Source organism: Chaetodon trifascialis, chromosome 7 (genome assembly GCF_039877785.1).
Source record: "Chaetodon trifascialis isolate fChaTrf1 chromosome 7, fChaTrf1.hap1, whole genome shotgun sequence".
Taxonomy (NCBI): Eukaryota; Metazoa; Chordata; class Actinopteri; order Chaetodontiformes; family Chaetodontidae; genus Chaetodon; species Chaetodon trifascialis.
This window is the reverse complement of record NC_092062.1, coordinates 28,249,926-28,276,900: the sequence shown is the minus strand read 5'-3', so window position 1 is coordinate 28,276,900 and position 26,975 is coordinate 28,249,926. Positions and strand designations below refer to the sequence as shown.

Here is a 26,975-nt window from a genome sequence, read left to right as displayed (position 1 = left end):
GCTCTCTCCTGTCCTTGCGCTCCGTTTCAGCTGCACCTTTTTGCTCGAGTCGCTACTGGAAATGACAGACTGCAAAGTAAACTAAGCTAAATCACGTTAGCGCCGCGCCGGCCTTTTGTGAAAGCGTCATTGTCAGGATTATCACAGTTTGCAGCGTCTCACACAGATGTTTCACTGAAAACAGCAAAAGGCTGCACAGACTCACGTTTCAGAGCCGGAGTGATGGAGGAATTTGAGGCGCACAGATAGATATATATAGACCTCAGAGTCCTTTATCACTCAGGCATTATGTAGGATGGCCTTAGAGGGTTTTAATATGAAAGCAGGCTGGATATTTTACAGCTGAACACTTATAATGTACTGTATTACAGGAAATTTGAACAGTAAAATTGTAAGATGGTTCTATTATTATAGATAATCGCATAAAAACACATATAAAACGGATAAAATGTGTACGTTGAATTAAGGAAAATTAGGCTCGTAAAAGCGTTAACGTGATGTAAAACACTTTTACAGCACTGGAATGTCTTTTTGCACCATTACTGCAAATGCACTGATACAGACACCGTGTGCGGCCAATGCAGCCCGAGCAGCAGATAAAATAATGTCAACACCACTCTGAAAAGGGCATCTGCTATGAAATAACACCTACAGCCGCCGCTGCGAAGGCCGGTCGCACCAGGCTGAACGCAGCATTTGTTAACTGCGAAAGACATCTGGTTGCCAGCACTTCGTTCTGTGCTTTCAGTGATGATACAATAACCGGCGATGAGCTCAAACTGCTGTGAAAATACCAGGAAAGTTATTAACTGCACGAAAAGGGACGATCATGCCGACCTGTTCAAAGTGCACACATGCAAAGAGGACTCACCGGTAGTCACAGACTTGCTGGACGTCTATGGCACTTTTCTTTTTCCTGCCCTGGCAGCAGAGGTGGATTAGACCCCGAGCAGCCATCAGAGCTATGAGAGACCAGCGGCAGATCTGTGCTAACACACATTGTGAAACGCTGCCATATTTGAGTTTCACGGGACCCGCTGACTTCAAACGCTTGACGCCGGTGGAATAATATGTCGGCTCAACGAGGCAGGGAGAGCAATCTGTTGACAGAACGCGAGATGTGCTGATGATGCTAATAACACAACAGCTTCCCTCACACCTCTGAAGCAACAAAGCTGAGGGAGGAGATGAAAGAGAGGAGTGGGACCGGGGGGAGACGAGAGCGGGGTCAACTCCGGGCCTGCAGACGAGGATCTGGGCTGCGCCTCGTTCCTGGGCTTCTTCCGTTGCTTCGGCGGTAAACAGAAGACGTCACGCTCTGCAGAAAAGGCGCAGATGCCATTTGTTTGAGGACGGTCAAAGGTTGAGCTGCTCCAGTTTGAGGTCTGCTGAGTAACATGACAATGCGCCGGAGCCTCAGAGGTGACATCACAGGTTTGGACTGTGATTCACAGCCAGCCATTAGAGGAGGAGGGAGTGCACGTCCTGCGGCACAGACCGTAAATCTGACAGCGTGGGGGGGCCGAGATCCAAAGGGGAGCCGAATAACTCAAGACCCTGCTTTTCACATGTCCCCCAGTACGCTGACATAAGATGTGACCCAGTGGTCTGCGTCGCCGAGTCGGTCAGACAGAGATTCCTTCTGATTACAGAACATTTAAAGGGATTAAAGTACTTTAATCCTGCTGCGCACAGCAGAACAATAAAAGGCAGCAGTGTAGACGTCGTGTTGCACTGCTGGGACTCATTACAGTGACAGTGTTTTCCTTGTAATACCTCCACTACTACTTCAACAACACTAAAATTATGTTTAAAGCACATTTAGTGCAAATGGAAGGAGTGCAGTGTACAATATTAATGTGCAAGTAGCCACATATACGCCACTTCTCATTCATATCTGCATGCAGCCCACCGAGAATGATCCTTGTTGTTAAGCTGTTTATACTTTGGATTTTATTGCACAACAGTTCCCCTGCAGGATAAATAAAGTTCTGTCTTATCTGGTCGTATGTTAGCGGATGAAAAGTGATTGCAGAGCGATATGTTTTGAAGAGATCGGGCTGGACGCTATCGCAGTGTTTTTATGACAAAACGGATGCAGAACGAGTAATTAAACTGAATCCAGAGCAGGACGGAGCCGCAGAGCGTGGTTCACATTCAGGATGGATCAGCCCTGATTGGCTCTTTTTGATAGTGTCGTCAGCTAATGCTATGCTAAGTCCTGTCCTTGGAGGTAACTAGTTAGCCAGACATGCTAACGTTACTTTAGAGGATTGGACAGTGGCTGTTTGGGGGGGGGCTGAATACTGCTTCTCCGTAGGCTGAAGGATGTCTCAGGTGTCCTGCGCAGTCTCATTGCTCAGCTGCAGACTTTGTCCAAAGGTTGATACACACAAGTAAGATTGATTCAACATGTCTCGCTGCTAAAGACGGCTGATTTACACAAAACGCAAATTCCTCCTCTCCACAACCTCCAGCTGTGCCCCCCCCGTCTTTTTCCGTAGTCTGGAAAATAAAAGCAGAAGCGATGACTGTCCAGACAGCTGGGGAGAGAGCGGGGAGGAGTAAATCAGATCAAGGAATCCGTCTCTGGGAGTCCACGAACAGTCTGCTGAGGACGAGGGGGAATTGATTGACAGGCGTCTGCGCGCGTTGGTCAAAGACATGAATGGAAGCTCAGCCGTGAACGCTGGCCAGACTGCTGAGACAGCTGGTCTGTGGACAAAAGAGAGGCTGTTTTCGACATGCGTCAGTGATACAACAGAACCTTGAAGCGTCAGATCCATCTGTCTCCGTCCGCCCGCTGGGGTAACGTCCCGCCGTCACTGCGGCTTTGTTGATTCCTCACTTCTCTCCGACTTCTGAGGTTTTTTTTGTGATTACCAAACCGCTGCCTCACTTCGCATCACGGCACTCTGCAGACCACAAGTCTGGCCAGTGACGCTGATTTCTGATCAGATTGGAAACTGAATTTAATTTAATTTGAAGGGCGCAAATCTTCTGATTACTGATGAGAGACTGATGCTCCTAACCGTGCTTATTTCTGGCTGTTTGGTCAGAATCTATGACCATCAGTCGCTCTGATAAGTATTTCTGTGTGACTTCTCTGATGCTCAGGGTCACATTGCTGGAGTTTATCTCGCTCTTTTGCAGACGTTTGCCAAAGAGAACATCCATGCATTAAACACTAAGAGTGACCACCGTGTCAAAGCACATGTTTACATTTTGGACCCCCCCCAATGGAAAAAACCCCAGCGAGCTCCCTGTCATCGTGGTCATGTGTCTGTTTCCTGTTATTAAGGCCAATCTGGAAAACACATTAGAAGCACTTAGCTGGACTTGCAAGCACTTTTCACCAAATCTAACCAAAGCTCAACTCGGCGGCGTACAGGAAGTAAAAGCAGCTCCTCTGCAGAATAACACCGTTCAGAAAAGCAGCACGAACCAGAGACTCAGTCTGAAGAGCCAACGGACGCCCCAAGCTTCACAGGCGTCGTATGTAGGGCAGAGCTGTTGTGCTGGATTGCGTCAGGTTCGGAGGTGTAAACGCACCCCGTTAAGGATCTGAAGTGGTTTTTGGACGCCTGTCTCGGGGCAGTCCTGTTGTAAGGCTTTGGATCTCTCCTCTCCTCTGGATGACTCTTCAGTCACAAGTTCACAGAGCCGCCATTAACCCTCCGCATCTCGTCCCAGGTGGAAATGAAACCAAATAAATCCTCGTCTGCGCTGACGTTTTCACGGTGCATCTTCAATAACATACCGTGAATGTAAGGCGCTAGCAGCCCCTGAACGCAGCTCAAGTCTTCGTAGGGACGTCTGCAGGAACAGTAATCACTGCTTGGAGGCTCGTTTTTTTCTCATGCTTTCTGTTCTAAAGCTCTCTGAGACTAATTTTGAAGCCCTCTTTGAACCGTTTTTATGCAACGAAACTGCTGTGAACTCATGAACTCTGGTCGGCAGCGCGGTGGCACAGCTCTGTCGTACGAGTTCAAGCCAGTTTACACCCAGAAAAACAAATTCTGCACGTCATTAAAGCGCGTGCACAGTGCAAACAAGAGTAAGAGCGTTCCTATTATTGTGTCCACTCCTCACGTATGATGTTCAGGGAGTGTGGGGGTCACTCACCTTGTTGCTACGCACGCACACACACGCACACACATTGTCTTACCTGGCCTTTACAGTCCTGTTAACTGCAGCTCGGGAAGCAGCTCGGTGATAAACTGTCCTCTCTGCTCACAACGTGAAGTAAAACTAATCTTTACGATGCACGTGTCGCCTTTCATGATCACACATTGATTCAGTGCGCGTCGCCGGTGTCCTCGCTACATTAAAGACTTTTGTTGGTCGCATTGGCGGCCGTGGCGGCGGCGACCTCGTGGGTTTACAAGCATAAACAGCATCACTGTGTTCATGTTCGGTCTTTAATGTCCAGTTTCTCTGTCGGGTTAGCTCCACAGCGGCCTCATAAAGTATTCCTCTGTGCTGTGTCCTCTCCGACCTAGATGTCCACGCTGGAGCAGGAGGGGGAGGAGGTGGTGGGACAGGCTCGCTGTCCCTTTGAGTCCCGCCAGTCCAACGTCGGCCTTTTCGCAGGTGAGCGAGGCGGAGTGACCCGGTGGACCGTCCTGTAATTGAAATGTCACCGTGATGCTGATCTGTATCATTAGTCTTCTCAAAGGGCCTTTAAAGTTTAATAGTTAGATTTCAGGAGGCTGGGAGTCATGCACTTCACACTGATGTTGTTTTCTATATAATGTACATACTTAAGGCGGATTTTCATTTCATATTCCTCTTTATTGTCCCTTTTTTCTTCATTCTGGATGTTAATGCTGCCTTTAACAGCTCAGTTTACCCAAAGTGGGTTCAATAAAATATCTTATCTCTCATATTACTGGAGGAAGATGGTGAAACGATCACTGTACCAGACTGTGAATACGTTTGCTGATTCAAATGAGATCATTTCACATGCTGCAGTCTTTTATGATTGGCTGGATTTTGATAGTAAATCATGTTAATAAGGATCATTTTTTGGTTATCTGAGGTGACATGTTTCAAAAACCAGACCAGTTTTAGCTCATTTACCTTTTTGATGAACATTTTCAGATGCTTAACGTGCAGATTTGAGTCCATTCAGTGATTTTTCATCAACTTTCTGAATGTATTGCAATTTGCTCAAAGAAAAGACATCTATGCAGGACTATGGAACTAAAAATATAATAGCAGCCTTCATGTTAGCTTGGTTCCTGGTCTGCCTGGACACGTGTGCTGCGGCTCAGTGTCAGAGCGCCGATCATCACGGGCTGTAATCAGAGTTCGCCCCTCGGTGGATTCTGATTTGCGGTTAGATTTTCTTCAGTCATCATCGCGGTGAAGGAAGCTGATACCTTGTGAACACGTCGGGGGCAGGTTCAGGAAAGAGTGAAGGCAGAGCCGGAGCTGCACTCAATCCTGCCAGGTTTCCACTGACATTTATGCAAAGTTCACACGGGCTGCGATTAAAAGTGGCACATTCTCCAACACGTGTTATCCTCTGTCTCCTCTTAAAGGGCAATAAAAGTCACCTGAGACCAAAATAGACACCTGAAAGAAGTGGGTTATTCTTGGGATCCCCGACAGTGCATCTCAATTATTTTCCCTCTCTCTCTCTCCCAGGTGGTGATTTCTATTCGGCCACCATGACGGACTTCTTGGCGAGCGATGCGGTGATTTACCGAAGTCTGGGAGAAAGTAGCCCCGTTCTGCGTACGGTCAAGTACGACTCCAAATGGCTGCGAGGTGAGCATCCAGCAAGGTGTTACATTCAGCACGTTAGCGTGCGGCCGTGGCACTATGGCTGCGCTGTGTTTACACCTGGCTTCTGGACAGCGCCCAAGATGCATTGAGATCCCATCATTCAGGCCACATTCGGAGGTGGTCCGGGACGCACGTGGCCACATTCTTTCAGCAGTATGTACGCACATCTGTCCCTGCCCACACTGAGGGACCGCCCACTCATCTGACGTCCTCTGCATGAGTAGGCTGCACACAAGCACGCCGTCTGATGACCGCTTGTAGTGCAGATTACATGTTTGGGCTCTCTTACCCGCCAAGAAAAGCAGCAGATGTTTGTGAACACATCTGTTTCAGCTGATTACTCCGCGGTGTCCCCAGACTCCTTTAAAAAATCGATCAATTTTGAGAGCTGTTGAGTGAGAGAAACTTGATAAACTTTGCAGAATGCTTACAGCAGATTCTTAATCATTCACGCTTCCTTCTTCTAAATTCGGCTTTAAATGCAGTACGTTCAGTTGTTTCTGTCCCTGTCAGTCCGTCAAAGTTTAGCACCTGTTTGAACAAACTGTTAACTGATTTTCCTATTTAGACTTGATTTATGAAAGAAGACATTTTGTTGACAGTAAACATGTCAAAGTTTACAAATGCAGAAAACAGCAACCAATATTAGTAACTATGTTGTCTCTTGTGGAGAATATAACCAGACTCCCTTTAAAAATCCCGCAATTTTGTGAGTTGCTGCTTCAGGAGAAGCTTTATAAGCTTTATGAAACACTGCCTACAATGAATTCTTAACTATCAGGGTCTTCTTGTAAATTCTGCAATATTATAAATTAAGTTCTTTATTTCTTTGTGTAAAAAATGTGTCTGTTTTGGTGAAGTAGTGTTGGGCCGTGACGTGCTTCGAGCTGCCCACTTGTCATCAGATTGCCACGTTAATGCCAGGAATAAAGAGGCTGCACGAGGTGGTTGGTGTCGCCTTGTGGAAATAGAAGACTTCGTATTCCTCTGACACGTCAGCGTCTCGGTGAACTCGGGTTTTCCTCTGATAACCGGCTCCATTTTGGATCAGATACCAAGTCTGCAGAATACCAGGATTCACTGAGCTCAGAGGATAACAAATCCCTCTTCAAATCTTGTATCTCTCGTTGCCCTTTTGTACAAAACATTCAGTTAGACGCCTTCTCACCTTCAGCCGGCGCTCACCAGATTATTTGGGATGCAGCTGATTAACATGTGACTTCATTAAAGAGTGAAACAGTCTGACTGCATCAGGTCACATTCAGTAGTCAGAAAATCCAATATGCTAATTACTCTGTCAATTAACCGGTCATCACCATACAAGAGGAATATTCCTGCTGGTCCTCATTAAAAGGAGCCTGTTGGATCTCACAGTGTTGGTCCAGATCTTCAGGCCTTTCTGTGAGTATTTGAGTTGCTCGAATGTCAGGACATTCAGAGAACCACCAACTCTAAACGTATAGAAAACCAGAATCATTTACGAAGGAACTGCTTCGACAGCCATGTAGTACTCCCCTCTGAGTGGAGTGGAACGTTCCAAACAGGTGTTTTTGGAGCGTTCCACATCTTTCCCCGTCTTTGAAACGTGTCGCTGCATCAGATGGAGAATAAGCAGGTATTTATAAAAATCAACGCAGCTGATCTGCTCTGTATTCAGCTTCCGTGCCGCTTTTGAACTCCAGCCGTGTAAATTACTGCGTTTCTGACTGAATCTCGGTCATCAAGGTGTTTTTCTCTGCGCCGGCTCCGCTGTTCACATACCACGTTTATAAGTCCGTTCCTCCTTGTGTTTCTGTGCTCATGTTCAGGTTTTTATTTCACCACACAGCGCCTGCATTTCTCTTGGACCCATTTTCCAAATTGAGCATCTGTGTTTACTCGCTGCTCTCCCAGCCCGCTCACAATGCTCTGTCATGTTGGAAATAAGGCATCACTGCCAGCGTGTTTGTCACATATCTTTTCTTCTCGTCTCCCACAGAGCCCCATTTCCTCCACGCTATTGAGTACGGGAACTATGTGTACTTCTTCTTCAGCGAGATCGCAGTGGAGTACACCACTCTCGGCAAGGTGAGGGACTCCGCAGAGTCGTGGTTTGAGGCGTCTGCGCTTCAGTTTCTGAGTGAAACGAGTCGATCGCGTCTCATGCAAATCACATTTTTAACTGCTGTTCAATATTCTGCGTCGCTGCCTGAGATTCCTCTGATAAACAGTGTGATTTATGGCAGAAGTTGAGGCGTTTTCTCCTCCTCTACCCTCAGGTGGTTTTCTCCAGAGTCGCTCGTGTTTGTAAGAACGATAACGGCGGCTCGCCGAGGGTGCTGGAGCGTTACTGGACGTCGTTCCTCAAAGCCCGGCTGAACTGCTCCGTCCCGGGCGACTCCTTCTTCTACTTCGACGTCCTGCAGTCGCTGACAAACGTGCTGCAGATCAACCACCGGCCGGCCGTGCTCGGCGTCTTCACCACGCAGGCCAACAGGTCGGCGTCAGTGTTGTTGTGTCTTGACGAGTTCTCACTGATGATGGTTTCTCTGGGATCTTTGTGTTGTCTGATCCCAGAACAGCCCTGGTTCACACATTGGCTTGTAATACAGCATTGACACATCAAACCATTTTTAAGTTGCACACATTCACCATGAACGAGTTGCTTGTTCTCATGCACATTAACTTTGTTTGAAAATCCAGTAAATTGAATGAATTGATCTGTTGATAGACAAGAAATTAATCAGCAACAGCTTAGATATCAGGAAAAACACTTCCTCAGGTGGTAAATAGACTGCGTTTATACAGCAGTTTTTTAGCCTTTGCTCATCATTCATTCATCAAGGCTTTACTACACAAGTACACACACACACACACACACACACACACACACACACACACACACACACACACACACACACACACACACAGCACAGCATCAGGAGGTATTCAAGGTTCAGTATCTTACCCAAGGACACTTCAACAGGTGGACTGCAGGGGCCGGGGATCGAACCGCTGACCTTCTGATCAGTGGACGTTCGCTGTTCCTCCCGAGCCGCAGCTGCCGCGAACGTGAACATCAGCTGGTTTTCCTGGTTTTTCTGTAATTTTCAGCTGAACGAGCTGTGTGATTCTTGGTTGGACAGAACAAACCTTTCACTGTGTCGGCTCGGGCTTGGAGAAGTAGAACGTTTAAAGGATTATTCGAGTGATTAAGAAACTATTACAGGTTAATCTGTAATGGAAACGATCATGGCGTAGCCTGGTGCTCCATGCCAGTGGTAGCTGTAGCTAGTAGTCCAGTGTCAGGGGCGAATTTACATCCCTGATTCTGTCGCTCCCATCTGCTTTAGTGATGCTAAAGCTAAGCTAACAGCTCCCACACGAGTAGCTGCAGTCACTGTCACTGATGTCAGCCACCGAAAAGACTCTTTGGGTTACATTAGCATTAGCATGACTACCAGCTCATGTCGGCTGTCCTGTCTCCCAACACCAAGAACAGCCAGTGTCCTTAAAACGATCTATTCCAACTTCTGGTTTTCCTTTAACGAGGGAGCAAAGAATAAAAACAGTCAAAGAAAGGCAGGACAGACGCATCACAGGACAAATGTCCGGCCTGTCAGGATCTGCTGAATTCTCCTCAATAAGAAGACAGAGGTTGTGCCAGACTTGGACACAGACCTTTGTCTCTCCCTCTCTGTAATGTCGTCTTCCTTTGTTGCCTCTTCAACAGCATCACCGGCTCGGCGGTCTGCGCTTTCTACATGGACGACATCGAGAGGGCCTTCAGCGGCAAATTCAAAGAGCAGAGGAACAGCGAGTCAGCGTGGACGCCTGTTCCCGAGGAGCAGGTCCCCAAACCGAGGTGAGAGACGCGTCCTTAAATAGCAAACTGTCACTTTCCAGCATGTTTTTCTGCCTCTGACAGTGAAGTTTCTGCAGCTGCTGCTCTTATTGTTCTGCACCGAACAAAAAAACAAGCAGTCACACAAGACACCTGTTTTTCCCTCCCGACCGTCCCCGACAACAAACAGCTGCCGGTGCGTTTGCATCTGTGCTCGCTGATCCGAGTTCGCTCCTCACTTTCTTTTTCCTTCGCTGCTGTCGCACAGGCCGGGATGCTGCGCCGGCGAGGGCTCAGCGGCCGCCTACAAGTCGTCCACCACCTTCCCCGACGAGACCCTGACGTTCATCAAGTCCTACCCGCTCATGGACGAGTCCGTCCCCTCGGTCAACGACAGGCCCTACTTCACCCGCACCACCAGCAGGTATGAGACAGAGTTCATGGAAACATTACAGAGTGGGTGATGGAGGGTAGCAGCAAAATGTTTGAGAGGGAACCAAAGAGTCCAGCTTCCAGTTTCCTTTGTTTTTATATGTGAACAAGAAACTGAAGCTTTCACCTTGAAATCTGTGAATTTACAACAGTTCAGATTCTTAATCGACAAAAGACAAAAAACAATAAAGAGATTTGCTAAAGGAATCAATCACTGCTTACAGCTCATATTCCCACACTATATTTTTAAATATACACGCCTACAACTAAGCTGCCAGTTATTTTCTTGATAAATACGTCCGTGGTTTATTCATTTTCAGCGATATAAAACAGAGAAAAGCAGCAAAGAACCAGAAAATGTTTGTTTGTCGATGATCAAAATGCAGATGAGTGTCTGCAGTTATGAAACATGCTCTTTTCTTTAATGGTTGGTACGCAGGTATTATTAGCAGGTATTATTTTTCTATTTTCAATAGCAACACAATGTACCGGCAGCGTCTCCACACTCGGGGATGTGATTAGTATCGACGAAGGAGCTCAGGTGGAACACACAACCTTGTCCCTCATTAAAACCCATCGGATTCGCTCGGCGGTCGATCTGAGCCACATCAAAGGCGAGCCGCACGGGGAGGGGGTCTTCCTCGAGTGCTGACCCGACCCGCAGACCCTCCTCTGCGGCTCGCATCAAAGCGAGGAAGTCTCACCTGCGTGTGTGTGCATACGTGTGTGTGTGTGTGTGTGTGTGGTGACATTTGAGGACCCGCTGATGTCAGATGATGATCAGGTGAATGTCGAGTCGTTGATAAGTGTCACCGGTGTTTCAGGCAGGCCTGCATAAACCTCAGCATGGACGTACACACTGCTGATACACATCACAGCCTTGGACACACACGCAGGCGGCGGCGGCAGCGTGCAGGAGCCTCCTCCATGCCTCCTGAAGCAGAACCAGGCTGACAGCCAGCCAGACTCTGCAGCAGCAGCTCCACACTGGGGAAACATGCGCCGCTACGCGTCTGGCCCCAAAAACATCACATCTGCCTCGCCGCTCCCCAGAGAAAAGCTGGATAAATGAAATCTAACCAGAAGCACATCACGCAATACCACAGAGTCATCGCGGGGACGTGCCAGTCAAGTCCACGCTGGTAAACACGCCAGCCTCCGCGGGACCGTCCGGGGGGCAACGAGGGAGGAGCGAGGACAGAGGAGCCACCGCTGGAGGAATCTGGAAGGGACGTGATGCCAAAAACATGACTGGGTTTATTAGAGGAAATTTGTTTGCTTAAGTCCCAGGGCCAGAGGAAATGAATGAATACAGCTCATCCCTTTGTCAACAGCCAGTGGACTCAAGGTGCCCTTCAGCACAGCTCTTAATCCTCAGCCGCTCCAGTGGAGCCAGCAGTCGACGGCTGTGGCGATACTGGGCAGCTCCCAGGTGATGCTGTGCGGAGCTGGATGAATATGAAGCAGGGCGGCGCTCCAAATAGAGCAGCGCTGGACCTCCTCATAAATACAAACAAAAACACGGGAAACTGCAGAGATTTGAGGGAAGCTGCTAAACAGCAGGAAGGATGGATCGATTGAACCGGTGTGGGCGGATGGATGAATTAATAGGCTGAAGGGATTAAAGGATGTAGGCGACGGAGGAAGGGAACGGTGGGTTGGTAGATGAAGTGATTGATTGCAAACTGATGCTTTACACAATGAGCTCAGTGCTCGCCCACCGTTTGTTTTGTTTACCGTGAGAAATTGACTTTGACAAAACAAAACGACAGCGCTAAGATGCTAACCAGCACATTTGGCTTTGTTAGCGAAGTGACAGCTTCAGTTCGGCAGATATTCAAAGATGTTTCACTTAAACTCTGCGTCTCGGCAGTTTTAACGTGGCTGCGCTCACGACGTCCTCTCTCTTGTGTTTTTGTGCAGATTCAAGCTGACCCAGATCGCGGTGGACACGTCTGCGGGGCCTTTTAAGAACTACACGGTGGTTTTTCTGGGCTCAGACAACGGCCACGTGCTGAAGATCCTGGCCAGCACCGAGGGCGCCAACGCCTCCTTCAGCACCCAACTCCTGGAGGACATCGACGTCTACAACCCCAACAAGTCAGACCATCTGTCTTTCTTATTTACATCCTGATATGTTTGGGTGCTGTTCTGATGGAAGCGCTTCAGTTTGTCCTTAATTGTTCCTCCTCTTTTCTCCCTCTTCTTCTTTCTGTCTTCGCCCTGTGCTCGGCGTCTTTCTTCCCCTCTCGCTCTCTCTGCTCCTCTCAGTGTTCTGCCTTCATCTGCCCTGCCCACCCACTCTTTGGTCTGTTGTAACACTTTGCGTCACCCTGTACAGCTCGAGGGGATGCTTTTTCTTCTTCTGTGTCTTCTTTTGTTTTCTGACTGCACGGCTTGTGAAGTCTATCTGCGCCGAGTTCGATTCACAGCCGGCTCTCTGTACAATTTGCAGACAGCGCGGGTCGTCTGCGGCGCCGATTCGAAAATGAAACGAAATCGAAAATGTCTGATCTTGACAGTTGGTGTTTGTCTGTGTTCCTAGGTGCAACGTGCGGGGGGAGGACAGGAGGGTGCTGGGTCTGGAGCTGGATCGGGATCATCACGCGTTGTTCGTGGCGTTCTCCAGCTGCGTGATCCGCGTGCCGCTGAGCCGCTGCTCCGACTACAGCACCTGCAAGAAGTGAGTCACCTGGAGAGCACGGCTTTGCCTCTGCCGCAGTCAGGGGTCGCACATCCCTGTGCTGAAACAATTAGCAGATTAACCAATTACTTGATTAGCTTCATATTACCGCTGGAAAACAAAGGTTTGCCTCCTCGTGTTGAGAGTGAGTCTCTGCTCCACTTGACGGATCCTGCAGCCTAGACCCTGATAGGTGTCAGTTTCAAGGCTTTGGGAACTTGTGATGGGGGATTTGATCTATTTTCTGACAATTTACAGATTAAACAATTCAAGTCTTAATAAAACAAATCTATAGATTTATCAAAAACTGTAATAATTATGAGTTACAGTCCTAAGCAGAAGAAGACTGACGAGGTCCAGTTTGAGTCTGAGGGAGAAATAAGATTGAAGGGCGACAAAACCTCCTGAGAAAGTGGATCACGTGGAGTCCTAATCAAGGCCAGAATTGGCACTACGAGTGCAAAAATCCTTTAAAATGTGTTTTCATGTTTGCCTGCAGGATCCACGTTGAAAAAAATGTTGAGGCAGGAAATTAGTGAAATGTCACAGAGAGAAAACTGCTCAAAGATGCTGCAGTGTCTCCAAACCAGCCTGAAGACGGAGACGGAAATGCTGCGTGAATGTAGAGCCCCCCCCAGGGAAGAACCGCCAGTCAGCTGAAGAAGAGCAGCATCCGTTTCCTCAAGACTTGCGTCCACTCACGACGCCGTCACAAAGCCCGTCCCAAATAGCAGATGTTATGCTATTATCTGCGCGGTGCATGCACTTAGTTGGGCCCCCTTCCCCAAAAACAGCACTCTGAGCTTATTTGTGATGTTGGCAGGTGAGTGAGAGCGAGATTAAGCTGAGCTGTGGGGACGTTCGCTGTAGCTGCCGCGCCACAGATGCTGTGGTTAAAGGCAAGGTTGAACATTTCTCCAAGCTGGTCCTGATCCGATTCCTGCCCGAGCTACATGATGCCATGTTCAGCTGCGATGAGAGGAAGTGTTTCCAGGGGGCATTTTGGGGGTTTTACAGTTAGCATGCTAACCGCTAAACTCTGCAATTAACAGAGTTGGTGGAAAGCGAAGCCTGTTTGCCCCAAATTCACTGGTTCCTTCCTCTCGAATGTGAGGATTTACTGCTAAGTTTACAGTGATCTGGTGACTTAATTTGAAACGATTGTTTACTTTTCCTGGATTTGAGCCTGGACGTCTCTCTGATCCCTCACTTGAATTCGGACAACCATGTTTCTGTTTTACATGGAGTTTTTAATCATCAGGTTACTGCAGAGAGCCGACTTTAACACACTTACTTAATGTAAACAAGCTGCTTGTTAAACCGTTTTGAGTTTTCGGACCGTTGGTCAGATAAATCACACATCTGAAGCCGCCGTGTTGCACTCTGGGAAATTGTGATGTGCATTTTTTTTGCTATTTACTGACATTTTATAGACCAAATGAGCATGGGTGACTTTGGAATTAAAGGAACAGAGAGAGGGATGGTGGTGTTGTGTTCAGTGTAATCTTCTGCAGATGGGACAGAGCAGACGTGTCAAGAGGCTGACGCTGCTTTTCGAAGAAGTTTGTGAGCTGAGCGCAGCAGAGCCTTCGAGCACCTCTCTCTGTCTGCAGCCTTTTGTTTTGTCAGGCATGTTTTAGCCCCACTTAATGTGCTCGCTCTCCAGCTTCGGGATCTATTTTTGGGGCTGTGAGGAATGCTGGCCCCATGCGTCTCCCCCTTTTCTCCAGCCAGAGGAAGGATTTCTCCTCGGCTCCAGCGGGGAATACATATACCCCCATAGCATGCTAACCCCTCATTGCACAGGCCTGGAGAAGCTCTCAACATCGTTTAGTCATAAATTGGATCCAGCTGATTGGCTGGGAGCCAGCGGTGGTGGCCGCCATGTTTTTTTTTTCTGAAGCTGGAGCAGAGAACGGAGGAAAAGAAGGAATGAGGAGAGGGCTTATGGGCCGGCTACATCCCCAGATCCTTTTTAGAGAGCAGAGCTCCAGCACACCTCATCCTGGGATTAGGGGCCCCGTAAGCCTCATCAGCACTGGCCAGGAGGTCAGGTTTCAGCTGCCATATCCTGCTTTACCACACCAATGAATCTGCCTCCCTACAGATGAGACTCACCCATCTCTCTGTTTCCTGCCTCCATTTTCTCTCCGTCTCTCTCACTCTTGGCTCGTTTCTCTCTCTCTCTGCACCGTCAGGTTTCCTTTTTCACTCGAGGCCCTGCTGCCAATATTAGCTTTCAGAAGGTGCTCTGTTTTCAGCAGCGGCTAAGAACTGTATGAAATGGGAGTTTTAATAAAAAAAAAATACAATAAAAGGGCAGAAGAGGCCCCAAACCTTTAAAATCTGTAGAGCCAGGGATTTTTTTAACTGCAGTGGATATTTCCTTTGCTATATTAACTTAGCGACTGCTCTCAGAGAAAAAACAGTTTTTACTGTCACCCATGAAGTGCTGTCGATACGGACCATTTACGGCATCTGTGCCTTTTAGGATCGCTGTGGTGTTTTTTTTACAGCTGGGCTCTTAATCTGGGAAGACGCCATCACGGCAGTGAACGTCCAAAAGGGCAAGAGAACAACCAATCAGATGGCAGTTATGCAGCTATGGTCCGCCACTATGGTTTGGTCATGTTGAGGTGGCTTTTGTAAAGATGGCGGCTGGCCTCAGGTTGGACAGTGATCTGGTTGGTAGGAAACAGTCTTGACTGGTGGGACGGGACATGAAAGGCGGCCTCTCATTGGCCCATCAGTCCACCCACTGAAACAACTGATACTGTCAGTTTTTCTTATGTGGGGGGGGGCAGCCTTTATTACAACTTTATTTGGAGGTGAAACTGAAAGCGACCTCACCTGGAATGTCGATGATAATCCTTTACTGCGCAGGAAAGCCGTGTGTTGGAGCGAAAGGTCAGAAGTGAAGCTGATCTGTGAAACTTTGGGTTTTTCACTGTCGGCTTTGGTTTCTCAATGAGTTTCACTAACCAGGACAGGAAACCTGAGCCGTGCCACCACAGTTTGTATGTGAATGACAGAAGAGGCCTTTCCTTTCATCGTGTGGAAAAACACATGATAAATGTGGCAAATGAAGCCGTATTTAATCATCTCCTTCGATTTCAGTTTGTATTTCTCTGACAGCTTCCTCGCGTTAAATTTTTCAGCAGCAGCGTCATTTTCACTGAAACCATCTCCAGCGAGTCAGGCCTGTGCTGCTCCCAGGATATTGGCTAAATGACAGCTGGAAGTTATGAGCCTCAGCCTCAGAAGCTGGATAAATCCCCTGTCCTCTCTGCAGCTAATGGATATTCCTTCCACGCCGGGGCTGCAGGCGAACGCACACACCTATCTGTTCATCATAGCATGACGGACCGCGAGCAGGAAGGTGTGTGACACGTCTGAAGTTTTAAAGAGTAACGAGGGACACACACCAACACGTCGTATATAAGCTGCAAATATGAGAACAGACAGGGAACACTTCACTTCGCGGCTCTCAGCGAAACCACAGCTGGACACCGCCGGCCTCTTTTTTCCCATGGTGCTTCAGTGCAGAGGCTCGTTCCTGTCATGTAGCTGCAGAGGGATGCGATGATGCAGAGGAGAGGAGAAGCAGAACGGGGAGAGAGATGCATATACCTTATGGCAAGCCGATGAATAATTTATTAAACTTGCTCTATGCGGCGTCTTATGTTCGCCGCCACACACGGGGGCCACAGTCATTTTAGGACCTGGATGCCCGAAGTCCTCCGTCAGTCTGCGCTGCTGCCAGACAACAACAAGGGGAAAACAACAGTTTTTACTGATGAGAGAAATTTGTGTTTCACTCTGACGTTTAGGTTTTACTGTACACCAGAAACAGCGTTCACTCGAGTCGTTTAAATGAAGCTCAGGACGTTTGCATCCATTCAGCCCGCCGGTCATTTTAGAAGCATGTGTTTTTATTGTCGTCGGCTAAATAATCCATTAAGTATCTCGCCCCGGACCACGTGGTCTGTGCTGTACTCCAGACTTTCACAGACTCCAGTCACAGATCAGATGAGCTTTGACAGGATTTGACAAGCTGAAAAAAGCCTCATCGTGACTCGTGACGTGGTTTGACTCCCTCAGGTTTGGGAGTGTCGTGTGCTGGCTGCAGTTTCCTGCGTCCTCAAATCAGTCACTCTTTGGGATGATGAAGCTAATCGCTCAGTTATTCTCTTGATAATTATAGAAGTGGTGGAAAACATGTTTGTTCAGCAGGACGGTCAGCACAGGCCTTGAGACACTCGGCACGAAGTGTTACGAGCCACAAATCCATTGTCGGCTCGAACAAACACTTCTCGACAGTCTCAACAAGAAACAAACTCTGTGAGCGTCACTAAATCTGCATGAACTGCAGAGGATTTGCATTATTACGGAGACGTTCCTCCGAAGGAAAACAGCCACATCGGTGGTTTGAAAATGCCTGAAGCTGATCCGTGTGTTGGACTTCTGTTTGTGAATCTGGGCTGGAGGAAAGGCTGACACACTGCGACGTCGTTGGCAGGGGGTTAGCATGTGTGGGCGGGGCAGCATGGTGCTTTTGGAAGAAACTGACTGACAAATGAGGTCCTCCTGGGGGGGCGTCGGTTCAGAAAAACTTACGTACGCCCCTGTCAGTTCATCTGAATTGGTTATGTGTCTCTATCAGGTGTTCTTATTATGGTTTTTCGTGTTGTTTCCATATAAAAAAAGAACAACTGAGAAGCGTGTGTAATATTTTGCATGCGTCGTGCTCGGTTCTCCGCTGCAGGCGCGGTGCAGGGATCAGTTTCCCTCTGTTCTGTCAGAGCGACGCGCTCTCGCTGGGATTTCTCTGTCATGTTTACAGACTGAGGGTGAAGGTGGTGTAACACCTGCACGCTCAGTTCAGGTAGCTGCAAGTAATTTTAGATATTTAAAACAGGTCACAGGAGTCCTCATTAAAACTTGGCTTTGCTTTGACATGACGCTGCACCCAGCAGCAGTCTGCAGACGTTTGTTTGTTTGTTTGTTTACTTCTACCTGTGTTGGCATTATTCAGTGTAACGGGCTGAAAAACATCTCTAAAGTGACTGCAGATAAACATTATTGTTTGTCAGTCTTTTGTCAATGTGTGCTTTAAGCTCGTCGTGTCGGGTGAACGCCGCAGACCTGCAGAGAGCGCCGTCTGCAGCGCGCCGCAAAAGCACTGTTAATTCTCTCACTGACACCCGGTGTTGTTTTGCAATTACACGGCGGCGGGATGAAGACCAAAAGGATCATGCAACTCATTCCGGAGTGCAGGATTAAAAACCGCAGACTTAAATCAAACATGAGGCGGAGGCACTGACAGCAGATCAGGAAGGGTTCGGCTGGGATTATGTACTGCGGGGAATGTGACTAATTGCTGCTGATGCTGGTTAATGCTGCCTGCCGTGAATGGAGGAAGCGCGCGTGCAAGTCCGCACAGCACGATGTTCGCTCAATCACAAAAACAGACCGCGTCCTGCGCGTCGGAGCAGGCTGTTAGCATGAGGCTGGAAAGAGGCTGTGGTTAGCATAGCTGCACTGAACGCTGAGCGTAGCTGAAGGCCACCTGCGGCCTTAAGGGCGAGAGGAAACCATTCATACTGAGGATGGTTTGTTTGTTTGTTTGTTGTTGTGGACGACAGCTGGTTGCTTCTGTAAACTGAGAGCTGAATCTGCTGATATTCTAAAAGGACTTGACATTTCATTTCCTAAAACACAGGATACAGGATGTGAAATTAATCTTTTTCCGAGGCCGTCGAAGGTTTGTTTACAGCATTTCTTGGAAGCACAGAAGTAAAACAATTATGATCGTTTGAGAAACACAAAGTCCAAGATTTAGTTAAAGTCCTCAATTACGTGGGAGTAAATACTAATTTATATGGTCAAATCAATTATGGATTGGGCCTTTAAAGCCTGTAAGAGAAGCAGAAGAGGACAAAAGAAGCTGCTTTTATTCCCTTTACTTCAATAAGAAAACAAAAACAAATCCAGTCCGGCTCTGCTCAAAGACTAATCCGATTGTGATCTTCCCGTCGCTCTTTGTGTTTGCGTTTATCTCTGTTATGGAGCTCGCAGTAATGTTGGTTAGTCAGTGCTTGCGACTGAAAACGTAACAAATGACATATTTTATTCACGCATAATAGCCCTGTGCAGACACTGTGATACGCACGTCGTAAATGACCGTCGTCCTCCATTCAGGAAAGACTGTGCCTTTAAACACCAGCAGACTCTGTTGCATTTGCATAAAAAAACAAAATTATGCTGCAATTTGAGTGTTCACAAAAATGGCTCATTTGTCAATTAGAGATGTTTGGTTGATGATAACTATTTGTGCAACGTCTCAGCATGCTTACAATGAAAATGCAGCAATTTCATCTTATTTAAAGTGTTTTTTTTTTTTTTTTCCTCTGCTTCACTTGAAGCTCCTTCCTCCAGCACAGAGACAGTGTTTCCATCACTGACCGTCTGTCTGTCTCTCTGTCTGTCGTGCAGAAGCTGTCTGTCCTCACGGGACCCTTACTGCATTTGGCTGAAGTCGGGCAGCTGTGCCACCGTCTCACCTGGCTTCAAGTAAGTGACACACCTCCACTTTGTGCTTATTATTAGGGGAGAGCGAACAAATGTCGGCTTCAGTAAAAGCTGCTTCGCTGCTCGGATGCGTTTGACGTGCGTTCGTCCTGCTGCGATGCTCTGAAGTGTTGATGTGTTGTTATGAGACGCCGTCTGCTTCCAGCATCCAGGCTCGAGCACTTAATGTCACGAGGAAAACCTTAAAATGAGTTTGATTTCAGGGACAAATATTTAGGCGGATTTGGACAAACGCAGGTCAGAGAGGCGTGCTGACGTCTGCGCCTCGTGGCTGCTTTGGTTCAGCCGTTGTTGTTTACTGTTGTGTTCATATGGGACAAAAACAAAGTGCTCTGTGCAGCAGCTGCGACGACGCGCTCACAGCAAAACACGCAACATGTCTGGTGGGTTTCAAGGCTCAGCGAAAGGAAGTCGAGCCCAAATACAGTCAGAAACCTTTGCTGAGTCACCGGTGCCAAAGCTGTTCGCCTTAAAGAAGTCATGAAGGCTCTTTAGCGAGGGATAAACAGATTTTTATGTGCAGGTGTCTAATATGGACGAGCGTCAGGTGCAGCGTGACTGCAGCTATAAACCGAGAATGTTAAACTCACGCTGTGCCGCCAAATATGGTTCAGTCCCACGAAAGCAGGCGTTCAACTGTCGTGCCGATGCAGAGCGTCCGCGTGTGACAGGTACTGTGCATAATGCGGATAAAATGATGCAAAAGACATCTAGAATGTTTCCGCTGATGGAGCGAAGGTCTGAGTGAGTGTTTGGCTGAACGTAAACATCCCTCAGTGCGTGCAGATTCAGTACAGATAAGAACGTCGTCACAGCAGCAGAATGAACAAGCAGAGCAGGAACAAAGATTCAGAAGAAATCAGCGGTGGAAGGTACGAGTGTGCGTCGAATACAACATGACCTTAAAGTGGAAATAAACAGGAAACTGGACGTGAAGGGGTTGAATAAATGTGATGCGTCTGTTGTTCCTGGTGGACGTCACTGGTTTGTGCAGCACGCCTCAAACTTCGAGCCCATTAAAGTTGGAGCAGCAATTTTCTGCCCTTCAACGCAGAGGTCTCCAGTCACGAACCGCCAACGGGCTAAAGCGCGCAGATTCGCTCTCTAACCAAACACTCCAGCAGTTTCAGCTGTTAATTCTTCTCTGGACGAAGCTGTACTAATTAGCGAGATCAGCCGCTGTGGCGTTCGTCGGTCCGAGAGCACACGGGCGGAGGCAGCTACTGCATTATTAGTTCTCTAACTCGCAGTCACAGCGGAGAGATTTGTAAGTTAGTCAATAATGTGAAGTCAGGCAGCTGCAGAAGCAATAATCTTCATATCTCCTCCAGTGACTTGTTGAGCACCGTTCACATCAGCCGGACCCGCGTGCACCGCCGGGGCGGCGGCGGTACTTTATAATCAATAGCTAATCTAGAATTAGACGAGTGGGCAACATCAGCATGATGAATATCTGACCAGCAGTTCCTGCTGAAACACGTGGCTGCTCCCGTTTGAGACCCCCAGCGTGTTTCCATCTTGTTTATCCTCGAGGTCCCGACGTGTGCTACGCATATAAAAATCCTAAGAGAGCCAATCAGAAAAAGAAAGGACATAATTTACTTATCTGTTCCTTTGAACTGGCAGGGAGCGATTCGAGGCTCGGAGATATTGACCTGCGCCGCGGTGGCTAACGCAGGGTGCGTGTGCGTGTGTTTGTTATTATTATTTTCTGATGTAAAGAAGAAAAAAAGTTCAGCTCCTGTAGCGTCTGAGGGGTGGGACAGTGTAGGGATTGATTGACAGCTGAGCCGGCAGGAGCACAGAGACAAAGTGTAAACAAACTGTGGAAACTGCAGCCTCCAAACCAAACACACGCAGTGTTTTATTAGCCGTGATGTTTAGAATAAACTCAATCCAGCGTCTAAACTGACCCGTCTTCACATCGCAGGCAGCTTGCTCTGCTCGTTGCTGCTGTTCTTCAGCTTATTAGCAGCTGTATGCAGCTGGCCGGCCAGTCGATGTGTCCGTGCTTGTAGATCAGACGGAGACGTTACCTCAAAAAGCTCATTTTGGCTGAAGCTCGAAGTCTTTTTAACATCCGAGCTGTTGGAGTCGCCTCCGATGATTGAAGAGGGGAATCAGAGAGGAGAGAGGGACCACATTGAAAGACTGTTTACATATAGTTTAGAATAAGATTATTTGATTGGCCGTTTGGAAGAAATTCAGTGACATCATGAAACCAAAATTTGAGACGATTTTGCTGAATGCACGACAAAAACAAGCAAGATAATCTCCGTCAGATGTTGACGTGCATGCAGCAGGCCGGTCATTTCTTCTTCTAAATCTTCCTCCACGTTCGCTTTCTTTTGGTTTCCTTTCTTCTTTCTGTGACCCCCCCCACCCCCCCACTCCCTCACTCCCCCCCTCCCTCAAAGCCCGTGTCATAAAATCAAAAGCGATGTTGGGCTGCATGTGTTTCAATCACGCGGCGTGCCGCGCTGTCTGGCAAAATGGGGAAGAAAGATGAATAGGTGGTTGGATGGACAGATGGATGGAGGGATGAATGGGTAGACGGACAGATGGATGCAGTTAAGAGCAGAGGAGGAGGAGGAGGAGTAGAGGCAGTTAAAGGTACTATTTTCTCCTCCTATGTGCCTCCTGACAGTCAAGGACTTTGTGTGTCCCTGTGTGGTTGATGTACAACCTGTTCCTGAATCACCACGCTGGGTGTTTTTCCTCTCTTACCTCTATGTACATTGGTTGTAAACTGTGTGTGTGCGTTTGTGTGTGTGTTTGTGTGGCGTTTTCTATAGACTGACATCCCACTGCTCTTGCCTCTCCATCACACACACACACACACACACACACACACACACACACACACACACACACACACACACACACACCTTCCACTGTGGACTAGCTTGCAATAGATTATTCTGACGGCTGAAAATGTGCAGACCTGGAATTATTGCAGACCCCTGCTTGGCCACCCAGACGTGTTGCTTTCGCTGCCCTCACACGGACAGAGGCTAATGGGATTTTTTCCTCTTTTAGATGCATGTTTTCTTTTTTTGTGCCCTCCTACATTTCTGTATCTGACAGGATAATATTTGAGTTATTGTAGGACATCTTTTTGGTCCCTGTAATCAGAAAACAGCAACGTTTTTTGTTTTGCAGAGGTGTGCGGTCGCTTCCTGGAGTCAGCCAGCTGTTTGCATCTGCTGGTTTGTCTTATCTTTAATATAAAGACTGATCAGCAACAGTTCATCCAGTCATGTGTTCACAAAGAGGTGAACCTCGCTCCATCCTCTATGAACGGCTGAGCCTTTCCAGGATGCCCCTTTCATACCCAGTCATGATCCTCTCACCTGTTACCAGTGAGCCTGTTTACCTGTGGAATGATCCAAACAGGTGTTTTTGGAGCGTCCCACATCTTTCGGTGTTGCTGCGTCAGGTTCAGGTGCTGGCAGGCAGCTTTTGTTACCTTCATGCAGAGCAGAGCTAGCTGTTGCTTCGTACTTCCTGTCTTCATGGTAAGCTAAGCTAAGCTAAGCTAACGTAACATTAACCCTGCGTCTTTTCCAAAATCTTTTGAGAATCAAACACTCAGCTCTGAGCTTGAAAGGAGCTTCTGTCGCTGTGCTGAAGGACAGCAGCTGTAATCAGCCTGTATTCGCGGTAGTTGCAGTGTACTGCAGTGGCTCAGGGCACAGAAAAGCATCTAAACTTCCACAGAAACTCAGGTCTTGGTCGGCCAGTTGGGGGCAGTCTTCGCTCTGGTCCTGATGAATCCCAGTGCAGCGATTGGCCCGCTGTGCTGTCCCTTGGATAAGATGTTAAACCGAAGTCTTGTGTGTCGCCGCGGTCATTAAACATCCCAGGACACTCATCACGAGGAGCAGAGGGTTCCCCGGTGTCCTGGAAAACTTCCCAGCCTGCTTCTCTCCATCTGGTCGCCCAGTCATCCCTCAGCTTAATTGGCTAAGAGTTTCCCTTCCCTCCACCTCAGACTGATGTGTGGCTGCTGTGCATCACCCAGGTGGGTGCTACACAGCGGTGGTGGTGGAGGTGAGTTCTTAAGAAAGTGAGCATTCGAAGCAAACAGCGAGTGGATGGTGCTGCAGATTTTCAGGCTTCAGTTAAAGGAGAAGTTTGATATTTGATGAAGCTCATTCACTTTTAGAGTTTCATGAAAAGATTGATACCAGCTGACCTGGTTCTGTCCAGTGGTAACAAAATCAGCCTCCCAGCACGTCTAACTGGTACTAATTAACACGCATGTTTGTTTAATATGTTGAAAAAACGAAATATAAAACCGACTTTCCACTGTTTTAAGGGAGGTTAATGTTCCAGACTGTTTCCTGGCGAGGTCCAGTTACTTCCTGGAGTCTCTGCCGGTTGTCTGTTCAGACTGGCCAGGGAGTAGTTAAGCTAACGTGTTGCTGGCTTCAGCCAACGTTATGGGAAAAACTCAAAATGTCGTCTTTTCCCTGAACTTCAAGTCAGTCAGTCAGACGGCCGCATGTCGTCATTTCCAGCTCAGGGGATTCAGAAATGCCGTCACTGGAGCTTTGAGCGCTGATTTACTGGTTTTCTGATTGAGAGGAGGAGTGGTAAATCTGATTATCTGCTTCCTTTTCAGATGCAATTTTGTGAAGAGAGGGGTCATTTCATTAGTTCAAAACAAGCAGGAAGTCCAGTAATAAGAGACTTTATTTGTTTGGAAACCCATGAAAGTTTTATGAACTGAACTTTTCTTTATGCCTCCTGGTGCACGCTGAGTTAATCATTAAAGACGCTCTGCATCGAGGAAGTTAAAGTAATGAGATTTTGATAGGAAGTATGTTTTGGTTTATTAAAACTGTCTGCGTAATAAGGCACGAAGAGTTGGTGAGCAGGAGGAAAAGGCAGTTTTTAATTTAGCCACGACTTCCAGGAGTGAGTTTTAGAGTCAGGGCTGTAATTAAGAGTAGGGTTAGGTGTGTGGTTTGAGGTCAGGAGTCAGCGGCCGTCCCTGGAAGGTCCTCGCAAGCACAGCGAGACGTGAGGAAGTGCCGATGTGGCTTCACGCTGGCAAAGTGCTCCGAGCCGCTCGCCGAGGTTTGATTTATGAGTCGGTGTTTAGCGTGCAGGACCGAGCCTCGCTGGAAACCGACGGACCAGAACGTGAGAAAGATCGGCCAAAATATCCCGTCCAGACTGAACCATCAGCCCCCTGCCAGAGAGAGGGGGAGGCATGGACGGACGAAAGAACGACGGAGACGGAGAGAAGGAGATAAAGGAGGAGGCTAAAGAACGAGAAATAGATGGATTAAAGGAGGGAAAAGTGAAGGACAGAGCAAAGGACGGAGAGGTAAACAAAGGAGGAGAAGCAGGACATCTGTTTTTCATTTCAGCCTCTCTGCTCGAGGACAGAAAGCGTCTGCTCAGCCTCTAAAGAAGCATCAGATTTTCAACCTGCATTCACTGATATCTTTATATGTGGGTGTAAATCAGCGAGGGGAGGCGAGGAGCGGATGGTGAAAGCAGAAAGGGAACGATGGTGAAAGCAGAAAGGGAACGAGGATGATAAAGGGACGGCGATGGGACTGATGTGAAGGGCCTGACCAGTTCGAGCCGAAGCGGCTCAGAAGTCGTCCTCCTCCTGGGACTTCCTGCTCTGCCTCTTTCTCACGTCTCCCCTCTCACATCACTCTCTCGTGGACTATCAGTCTCTTCTCCTCCTCCAGTCCTTTCTCATCCAGCAGCGGCATAAATTTTAATGACTGATTTGCGGCTGATCGGAGGGTCGGAGAGGGAGCGGGGAGAGCGTTCGCGGCCCTCCTCCTTATTCCGTTTCTTCGCAAATTGAAAGATTGTGTGGCTGGAAGGCTCAGCTTCATATTGTTTCTGGGTGCTCCAGTTTATGTGTCATCCATTATGCATTTGACATAATGACTCGCCAGCACAACGCCAAAACAGAGGACAGCCAAGGACGGAGGATGTAGACAGATCCTGGAACAGGCACGTCCGTGCAGTGCAGGTTGAAATGCTGAAAAGAAGGCTGGTGATGGTCTTTGGTCAAAGAAATCCAACGAGAAGACCAAAACCAGGATCGCATTAGACTTTCCTGTCCTGTCTGTGTCTTCAGACCTTTCAGAGCAGTTCACAGATGAATATTCTGCTCTTTAAAGAAGTTTAAAACTTGTTTTTGAGTTGAGGGTTTTTAGGAAACGTTGCTCAAACAGGAGTCGTGGTGCATTTGTCGTATCAGCCACTGGAGGGCAGCGGCGAACCCCTGAAATCCCACGTGGAACTGAATACACGACACCAACGAAAGGCGCTAATTTGTGCTTGTTTTCTGTCGTAATGTTGGATGGAAAGACGAGAACTGTTCAGAAAAAGAATGTCGACAGTCACAGATATTTGATGATCTCAACGAGAAGGACGTGCAGTCAAACAGACGATTCGCGAGGCCTTGAACGCCACATGTTGGAGCATTCATCTTTGTCCGATGCACCACGACGCAGAACCGTGACTATGATCAGTCCTAGAGTCAGAATTTGTGTCTCCACCTTTTGGAAACAAGCAGCCGAACCTGCGAAGCTCTTTGAGCAGAACATGAAACGATCACCTCGGCGTGTTTCATAATTAAAAACTGTTTGGTGGAATATTGATTTAACTCTGCAGATCTGAGGCAGAACATTTCAGCTTTCATGTTTGCAGACTGAAAACAAATCAGCGTTCCCGCTGGCCTTCACGTCGTCATCGAGGCTAGCTGTGAATTCATCACTTTGTGTTCGTGGACTCTCGTCTGCAGGTGTTAATTTGCCGTGCGGATGCTCGCCTTCAGTGAATACGTCGGTGTGACATGTTGTTTCAGGTTTAGTCAACACTGCATTCATTAGAATTAAAGGCCCGTCAGCCAAAAACCTTCTCTCTGATTTGTTAAATCAAGTCATCGTTGTGCCACTGAGCGCAGAGCCCTTTTATTATCGACGCCGAGACACAAATAGCGATCACACACTGACACACTGTCAGTTTGCTTTGTTTGGCCGAGCGGGACAAGACCTTTAACGCTCAGATAACAGCATCGCGGTCATCGAAGGTTCGACTGCCGTTTGTTCAGAGTGTGACGGAGCCAGATGCAGGACGTGACCCCAGACTGAAAGGGTTTATGGGAAAGCCAGACAGATGTTGCTCCTTGTGTTTGGAAAGCTGAGCAGAACAAAACGAATTCCTGCCCGACGGTCACATTCGACTGTTCGTTCATGTGCATGAACGCCAGAGAAGGACAATGACAGCCCCCCCTCTGCTCAAAGACTGCGATTAGCATCGTTGATCTGAGAGCAGGCGGCACTGAGCGCGCTCCAGCTCGTACCTCTGCGCCTCCATTATGGCGTTTTTCGATGAATGAATTTGCGTCTTCTGACCCTCGCAGTCCTTTAGTCGCTCGTTATGGTGATGAAGAGGAGCGCTGCGACAGCCTCTGCTTTCTTACTTTCTTAGTTTTGGGTTCTTCTGTCTGCAGGAGAAGCCGAGGAGGATGCTGCTGTTTTCAAAAGCAAAGTTTCTTGTGATATTTTTGCCGTATTTGAGATTTTTTGCCATTTCCAATCATAAATATGCACAAATACATTTGAACAAAGTGACTTTCTGGTGTGTTTTGAAGAGTTTTAGACAAACAAG

At 47.9% G+C, this 26,975-nt stretch overlaps 1 protein-coding gene across 3 annotated transcripts in view; it reads left to right on the top strand.

The window, feature by feature from the left end:
* The window catches only part of sema6cb (semaphorin 6Cb), a 138,602-nt gene that overhangs the window by 89,684 nt on the left and 21,943 nt on the right, over positions 1-26,975 (top strand). For all 3 annotated transcript variants that reach the window (XM_070965545.1, XM_070965547.1, XM_070965546.1), the window contains exons 9-17: positions 4,503-4,593; positions 5,653-5,775; positions 7,772-7,860; positions 8,052-8,269; positions 9,506-9,637; positions 9,885-10,040; positions 11,972-12,148; positions 12,594-12,731; positions 19,227-19,304. In XM_070965545.1, the coding sequence (XP_070821646.1) occupies positions 4,503-4,593; positions 5,653-5,775; positions 7,772-7,860; positions 8,052-8,269; positions 9,506-9,637; positions 9,885-10,040; positions 11,972-12,148; positions 12,594-12,731; positions 19,227-19,304 (1,202 nt within the window). The remainder of the gene's footprint in view (positions 1-4,502; positions 4,594-5,652; positions 5,776-7,771; positions 7,861-8,051; positions 8,270-9,505; positions 9,638-9,884; positions 10,041-11,971; positions 12,149-12,593; positions 12,732-19,226; positions 19,305-26,975) is intronic.